At 34.0% G+C, this 8,830-nt stretch overlaps 1 protein-coding gene across 1 annotated transcript; it reads right to left on the reverse strand.

Moving 5' to 3' along the window:
• Positions 1 to 2,272: 2,272 nt before the first annotated feature.
• On the reverse strand, positions 2,273 to 8,830 carry LOC133334544 (methylenetetrahydrofolate reductase (NADPH)-like). Its single transcript, XM_061542858.1, has 3 exons — positions 8,050 to 8,830; positions 7,794 to 7,882; positions 2,273 to 2,650 (listed from the first exon to the last, which is right to left on the reverse strand). The coding sequence occupies exons 1-3, from the start codon at positions 8,828 to 8,830 to the stop codon at positions 2,273 to 2,275; spliced, it is 1,248 nt and encodes a 415-aa protein (XP_061398842.1).

Below are 8,830 nucleotides of genomic sequence, written 5' to 3' on the forward strand. Positions count from 1 at the left end.
AGACGTTCGATCGATCCGAGGAACAAATATCGATTCGGACCGCTACCTTGTAGCAGCCAAAGTTCGCACTGGTCTTAATGTTGTAGCAAAGGTGCGATCTAATGTAACACGGAAATTTGACGTCGAAAAGCTGCAAACACAACAGATAGCAGAAGCCTACTCCGCTCAACTTACCCAAATGCTTGACGAAAGCACCCCTTGTCCCGATAATAATATAGAAGCACAATGGCAGAGAATTGCCTGCCTACAAACAAAAGCAACACTTGGGTACCAAAGACCACCATCAAGAAATCCGTGGTACGATCACGTAATGCTACTGATGTGAAAAACGCTGCGTATAGGGCAACCCTGCAGACAGTAGCAACACGTAATGTGATGGAAAAATGAGGGAGGAGAAACGAATTTTCAGAAAAAAGAAGAAAAAATAAGACCAACGTGAGCGTGTGCAAATCGATATTTACAGAACGAAGTCCGGAAATTTTACCAACGAGTAAAACACTAAACCGAGAACTTTGGCATAGGTACATCTTCCTGCAGAGATGAAGATGGAAACCTGGTGACAGATATAGATAGTGTGCTGAAGATCTGGAAGGAGCATTTTGAAAAGCTTCTGGTATCAAAAAGTGGCGGTGAAGAAGATATCTCAGGACCAATAAGAGATGACGGTATAGAGTGTATACCCCCAAGATGAGGTCAGAGCAGCAATTAATCGGCTAAGGAACAATAAAGCAGCAGGTACCGGCGAATTACCAGTCGAACTATTCAAGACCGGTGGTCAGATACTGGTCAGGAGCATGCACCAGCTGATTAGTACAATTTGACTAGAGGAATGCATGCCCAATGATTGGAACCTCAGCATCCTGTGTCCCGTGCACAAAAAAGGAGACAAGACGATATGTGCCAACTAAATAAGAATTAGCCTTCTTCTCATCGCATATAAAGTGTTACCCAGTGTGCTGTGTGAACGATCGAAGCAAATAGTTTGACCATACCAATGCGGTATGGCATTATTGGACCATACCAATGCGGCTTCAGGCATGGCAAATCATTGACCAGATTTTCATTCTATAAAGCCGCATTCGACAGTCCTATCCGTTCAGAGATGTTTAAAGTCATGTCGAACGAGAATTCAGACAAGGTGACAGTTTGTCGTGTGATCTTTTTAACATCCTCCGATGACATCGATATAATGGGTAGAACATTGCGAGCGGTAACATCCACCTTTAAACAAATTGAGAAGGAGTCGGCCAAAGTGGGTCTGGCAGTAAAAGACGAGAAGACCAAGCTGATGCTATCAACATGCAAGACGTCCAGTAGACTCGGACCAACTGTGGAACTTGAGAACTACAGCTTGGAGTTAGTTAAAGATTTTATATACCTTGATATCACCATAAATAAAACGAATGACATCAGTTTTGAAATTCGGAGAAGGATTGTGATGGCCTACAGATGCTACTATGGTCTAAGTAAGCAGTTTAGAAACAGGGCCACCTCCCACCAGACCAAGCTCACACTTTACAAGACGCTGATACTACCTGTGCTGTTATATGTATTTGAAGCATGGGTACTTGCGCAAGCAGATGAGGCAGCTCTTGGGGTGTTGGAAAGAAAAATTCTCCGAAAGATCTACTGGCCGATCTGCGTCGTCGATGAATATCGTCGTCGAATGAACCACGAGCTTTACAATCTATACGCGGGCATCGACATAGTCAGTCGTATTGAGCTGCAGCGACTACGATGGCTAGGCCATGTTGTGCGAATGAATGAGAATACCCCAGCTCCCGTAGAAGGAGAAGGCCACGAGTCAGATGGAAAGACCAAGTAAAAAAACAACATATTGGAACGGGGTCTTTCAAATTGGAGGAGATTCGCACAAGACCGACGTGCTTGGAAATCTTTAGGATCGGCTTATAAAACACCCGCTCTGTAAGAAGCCAGCTAAGTAAGTACTAATTCGTGGATTTATTTAAAAATATTTTTTCATGACTACCAAGGCGTGGATTTATTTAAAAAATATTCTTTCATTAACTAACAAGCCGTAAGTTTATTAAAAAATATTTTTTCAATTAAAAAAATATTTTTTTTCGAATATTTTTTTTATCCAATGGTGAATACAAATTCTTCCCACTGAATGGAAGCTTTGATATATTCAACACGAACGTTTGGTTGTTGTCTTTACTTATTTTATTGTGAAGTACTCCAAACAACATAAACTTGTTTTGCTATAAAATATTTAATTTAATACCATAATATAATTTTTTCGTTGTATTTATTATTTATTTCTAATTTTCTCCAGTACCAATGGAATATTTTGAAATCTATTCATTGTGAAAAACTGCAGACCGTAAACATCCACTTCATCACTACTCAATATGACATCTATCATTTCAACCGCCTTCTTCACAGCATATTCCGTAAATTGTCCTTCGCCCAAATCATTCTGGCGACGATATTCCTCTAAATCTCCCAAAGGCATTTGAATTTTCGTTATACGCAATATTGTCTCCAACATTCGTAAATTATCTGGAACAAATATACCCACTAATATGGGGATTTTTATATTTCTGCTGCGGCAATTTTTTATAAAATCAATAATCGGTTGGGATGAAAAACAAATTTGTGTTATTATAAAATCGGCACCGGATTGAACCTGAAATGAAATAAAGACAACAAAAAAAAATAATTGTTGACCATTTATTAAAATTAATTGAATGTTGGCGACAATCATGATGCAATATACAAATAAAGTAAACAAAAACAAGCAAAACCTGACAATTGCGAGCGCCTTAATCGGTGGTACTAGCAGGGGATTTTTTCTTTTTGTTAAACACTTGTTTGGTGTTTTTTTTTTTTTTTGTACGCATGTTATTGTTTTGGAATTTATAGTTGTATACGTTTATTTGTTATTGATTAAATGTGTTAAATGGTTAGCGAGGAAATTTTATTTGTTCTTTCGAAGATCATGTAAGGCGTTAACATTTGATATCTACAGAAAATATACAGTCAACTCCACCATTGGTATATTTTAATCAAAACCGTAGCCTCAATCCCAGTTCTTTTATTTTATAAAACAAGGAACAATTAGTTGGAAAAATATGATATTGTTCGCAAATAAACAGCGCCACACTGAATCCCAGTTTGTTGTCTTTATAAAAAAACAACTATTTATTACTGGGGAATGTATGGCATTGTTCGCCGAGGGGTAAGGCAGGAAGACTTTATAGGAGGTGATGCAAATGTGGTATATCCATTTGTTTTTAGATTGCCAAATTTTTACATTTTAACCGATTAAATTGAAATTTTACACTTAACATGCTATATGTGTTGTCTTTCCATGTATCAATTTTAAAATAATATTATTCTAACAATTTAAGAGATATTTGATAAAATATTTGAAATTCCAGTAAAAGCGATTTTTAAAAAAGTGAAGGTAATGTGGTATACCACATGATGTTAATGTGGCATAGTATAATTTTCACTTCCAATTAATATCTTATAAAATTTATTGTTTTTAATGAATCCGAATTAGCTCGAGATTTATGTCTGTTAAGATTTTTAACGGATGCGTTGAGTGGAACATTAATTTTTATTATATAATAATGCCTACACATGGCAATATTTAATTTTCGTACGAGAAGTAGTTTAAACCCCATGACCTTTGTTTTCCTTCCTTATGATGCATGGTAGGCTCTCGTAGAGGACAAATGTTTCAAATAGTAATGCAATTTTGTCTTGTGCTGGCTTTTTTTCATACAGACTCAAGGTATACCACATTACCTGCACTTGTGTTCCCTGAAAAATTGTCTAGATTTTTTCCTAAATTGATAAATATGTGGTGCTATCGCGCATATTATTTGATTTTTAGTACATACTGATTATTTTAATGATTTCATAATAAAGATTAAAATAAATCTGTAAAACAAAAAATTATTTTTAAACTTCAACCGAAAAAAGTCAATTTCATGAAAAATTCAAGTTTTGCTACTGATTCTCAACGTGAGTTAAATAAATTAAGCAGATCATTGCTACCTTATTTTTTTGAGAACAGCAAACCATAAAACATGTTTCAGTTATTCTAAAATTTTCAGTTTACAAAAAAAGTGACTATACCACATTACCAACCTATACCACATTTGCATCACTTCCTATAGTTTGTTTGCAAAAACAAAATACAAATGATATCCCAAATAAACCGCCAACGCAAATTTTATGAAAATTATAAAAAATGTGATGTCTTTAAACATTTATCTTTTAAAAATCGGCATTAATAGTTCTTGAAAAAAACAATTATAAAACCAGTAAGGAAAGTAGTAAAGTCGGAGGGGGCCGACTATATGATACCCTTCACCACTTTGGGTATATTCAACAGATGAATCCTACCAAACGTCGCATTTTTAAAGGACCAGTAAAATGAAATCCATAAACATATAATTCTGCAACCTTTACTAAATTTTTCATTTGGTCAGATATAGAAGCTATATCTAAATATGAACCGATTTCAACGATTTCAGGAAACTTAACACACATCATTCTAGACCTAATTCATTACGCTGCCAAATTTCGTGCAAATCGAAAGATATTAAGGGACTTTGGTGCACCATTTACATTAAATCGGACGAAATATATATGGGAGCTATATCTAAATCTGAACCGATTTTCAGGAAACTTAACACACATCATTCTAAACCTAATTCATTACGTTGTGCCAAATTTCGTGCAAATCAAAAGATATATAGGGATATTGGTGCAAGGACGAAAATATATATGGGAGCTTTATCTAAATCGGAACCGATTTTTCCCAATTTCAATAGGATTCGTCCTTTTGCCAAATAAGTGACCTATGCCAAATTTCATCCAAATCGGATCGTAAATGCGTCCTGTTCTTTGTTCACAAAAATACATGGACGGACGGACTACGATTTATTATTCCTTAAAAAAATATTGTTGTAGTCCTTGAAAAAATAGTTTGTAAAAATTATCATTGGAAAAAAAAATATTTTAAAACTATAAAAATATAATTTGTACAAATTCTAAGCTTTTTTAGTCCTTGAAAAACTATTTTTTAAACCAGTGAACGGAGCAGTATAGTCGGACAGGCCCGACCATATGATACCACGAAAATCTACCTTTCTGTGGTTCTATATTGTGAGCTTGGGCAATATTTCACGATATTTGCACCTTCTTAACCGACTAGAGGTCAACAAATACTACTAATATTCAGTGCAGCCCTTCTAATTACCTGTCCAGATTCCCTTTGTGTTGTGATGTTCGGCTTTCAATTGTGGTTTCAGACCACTTCATCCCAAAATACCATAGAAAATTATAGAAGTTGTCCTTGACCATACCTGGATCCTCATGTACATTTTCAAAGCGATCAGCGCTATATTTCCTTCCTGTTGTGTGGTAATGGTTTATTAAATAAATATTTAAGTTCAACGCCCACATCCGAGTCAATTTAAAGATCAACCACTCCTATTGGATATACTATGAACTTCTCGGGTCTGTGTCCTTCAGGAGTAAATATATACGCTATAGAATACAAATTTTGTAATTTTTTACACAAAAGTCAGGGCCCATTTGACCCGCTAAATATTAACCGATCTTTATCAAAGCTGGCATGCATATTCGTTGGTTCGGTCCCCTTCTATTGATTCTCCACGAGGTTTGGGCCATAATTGCGGCCTCTGGAGCGACCTGAAAATCTGACAAAAATAAAGTTTTTGGTCCATTTCATCCCTTAAATATTAACCGGTATTTATCAAAAACAATAGGGGTCTTCATTGGCCAAAACCCATCCTGCGTAAAAATTTCGTGAAGATTGGTCCATAACTGTGGCCTTTATCGTATTTACAAATTATAATGAACAGACAGACGGACGGACACACATATCTAGATCGACTCAGCTAGTCAAGATATGACGATTGGTATACTTAAGGGTGGGTCTAGGACCAATATTTCGCGGCGTTACAATATCTTGGGGCTGCATAAAGTTATAATACCCTGAGAACAAAGTTGTGTAGGGTATAAAAATCCACGCTTTGTTTTAGTCCTAAAAAAATATTTTGTAAAAAATCACGCTTTGTTGTAGTAATTGAAAAATTATTTTTTAAAAAATTCCCGCCTTGTAGTCTTTCAAAAAAGATTTAAAAAAAATGTACGGTTATGGTCGAAGAAAATGATTATTTAACAATCCACCGTTATGTCCTAAGTCCTTAAAAAATCCTTTAACAAATCCACGGTTATGTAAGTCCTTGAAAACAGATTCTTTAAAAGATTCACGCTTGTGTAAAGTCATTGAAAAAATATTTTTAAAAAATCAACTCTTATGCGACGTTCTTGAGAAAAATTAGTTTTAATAATTTTATAAATCCGATCATATTGCTAAGTTCCTTAAAAAATGCAAAAATAATATTAAACAAATCCGAGCTGAAATAATCCTTGAAAACATATTTGAAAATTATTTAAATTATTTAAGAAATCCGAGCTCTAATAGTCATTGAAAAGTGGTTATTTATACTCTTTCGAGTCGAGCTTGATGATCTAAGTTTTTCGAAAGAGTATAAATAACCACTTAAAATTACTTTCAAATGATCAATGCCCTTACAAGTCAAAATTCAAATAACAAAAATCATTGAAAAATATTTCTTAAAAAATCCAAGCTTAATAGTCCTTGGAAATTTTTTTAAGAAATCTAAATTCTAATAGCCCTTGAAAAAATATTTGTAAAATCCGAGCTATAATAGTCCTCTAAAAATATTTATAATAAATCCAAGCATAGCAAGTCTATGAAACTGATATTTAAAATATCAAAGATCTAATAGTCCTTGAAAAAAAATATATAAATTTTTTAAATCCGAGCTTTAATAGTCCTTGACAAAAATATTTTTAAGAAATCCGAGCTTAATACTTCTTGAAAATATAAAATCCCCAAAAGATAATAATTAAAATAATCCACGCTAAAGGATAGTCCAAAAAAATTTTTTTTTAAATATTCTTGGTTTTAAATGTCCATATTTTTTTTTTAATCCACGCTCTAATAGTTCTTGAAAAAATATTTGGACACATTCACGTTCTAATAGATCTTGGAAAAATATTAAAAAAAAAAAAAAGTCCTTGAAAATATTTTTTAATTCACTTTAAATATTCTTGGTTTTAAATGTCCATATTTTTTTTAATCCACGCTCTAATAGTTCTTGAAAAAATATTTGGACACATTCACGTTCTAATAGATCTTGGAAAAATATTTTTTAAAAAATAAAGTCCTTGAAAATATCTTTTAATTCACTTTAAAAAAGGTATTTTTTTAAATCCATTCATGGCATGTCTTGGACAAGTTTTTAAACAAGTTTTGAAATCACGCATTGGTGGGTCCTTGAAAAAACATTTATAAAAACCCAAACTTATGACAAAAACAAAAAAATTAAAGGCACATCTGTGACAATGCGTGCAAAAATATGATAAAAAGACCCACTGTCTAGTCCTTTAAAAAAATAGTTAAAAATCTACCCAAGAAAACTGTTTGTAAAAAATCGATGCCAATGGAAAGTTCTTTATACATATAAAAAATTAAGCCCTTGGAAAATATTTTTTGAAAAAAAATCGGAGGGTTTCATATAGAACATCTACTGATAAGGATAAAATTGAATGTCTGGTAAAATTTAGAACTCCCGAAAACCTCAAATTATTCTTATATACATCGAAAACTTCTATTAACAGAAGACCTCCTATTTTTCTGAGGCGTCGCGAACGGGCCTCGTATGTAATATTATAATATATTTTTTATGAAAACTTACCTTCGTCTCCAAATTCCCCATATCCTCGTCCATTGATTTACATTCTGGATGACCCTCGGGATAGCCTGCTACGCCAATGCTTATAGAATCTAAACAGAGACCGTAAATAAATGATAACAATTTATTTATTTACAGATACTCAAAATTACTTCTACAATTTTCTTATCAGATGTAAACAATTTTGTTTTTTGCTGACATGCAATAACGGCAATTCATTATTAAAACAAAATATAAAATATTTTTTTCTCAAACTTACCACCTCGTATTCTACGAATCGCCTCAACTAATTCCGATGAATGCTGATATTGTTGGTCCTTATCAAAATAATCTCCTCGTATAGAGAGAACGTTGGAAAAATCTATTTGTAAAAATTCTCTCAGTCTTTGTTCGGTTAGACAATAACATGACAGGTGAGGCATTACTCTCACATGACGATTTAATTTGTGCGCCAATCGTATGGCTTCTATTTCAGTAAGGTTTTCTATATTACAATAATCCATGCCCAACCATACAATGGAGGTGAACAACGGTAGTAGCGGACCCAAGGCATTATAATCCAGCAGCACATTTGGATTATATGTACGTGCCAATATTTCAATGCCATAGAAGAATTCTTTATTGCGGATCTTCTCATTTATCACATTCCTTAAAAGTCTTTGATCAGCTGCTGTTTTTGGCATTTCATTTTCGAAAGGCGGTGTTTGTTGCTCTGTGAATGCAACATTCATTTCATAGTATTTGGTAGCAGTTTTAGGAGCCGGCAGTACATGGGCACCCTGAGCCGGTGTGGGACCCAGAGATTGCATTGTCATATTATTATTTTGTATACTCATTGTTGTTGTTAGCTGTTTGTTTTTCTGCATTTGTTGTGTTGGATCTTTCAGCTGCTGCGTGTTTTGTCTCAAGTTCGTGATGCGATCAGCTGAGCGTACTACTCCCCTACAACTACCGATTGAAGTGCTTGCCGATAGCGTACTAAATACGCAAACTGGAATAATAAGAGTAAATATACGATGTTTGATTGCGTCAAAGCTCAT

This window comes from Musca vetustissima, unplaced genomic scaffold, assembly GCF_032173495.1.
Source record: "Musca vetustissima isolate MV318-11 ecotype Yass unplaced genomic scaffold, APGP_CSIRO_Mvet_v1 utg28336, whole genome shotgun sequence".
Classification (NCBI taxonomy): Eukaryota; Metazoa; Arthropoda; class Insecta; order Diptera; family Muscidae; genus Musca; species Musca vetustissima.

Bases quoted from the DNA above. Each gene is read 5' to 3' on its own strand.
- LOC133334544 (XM_061542858.1), bottom strand. From the start codon at position 8,830: ATGAGCTTTGACGCAATCAAACATCGTATATTTACTCTTATTATTCCA. The intron at 7,883-8,049 runs GTAAGTTTGAGA...GTCTCTGTTTAG, and splicing joins GATTCGTAGAATACGAGGTG to ATTCTATAAGCATTGGCGTA. The intron at 2,651-7,793 runs GTAAGTTTTCAT...ATTTCATTTCAG, and splicing joins TGGGGAATTTGGAGACGAAG to GTTCAATCCGGTGCCGATTT.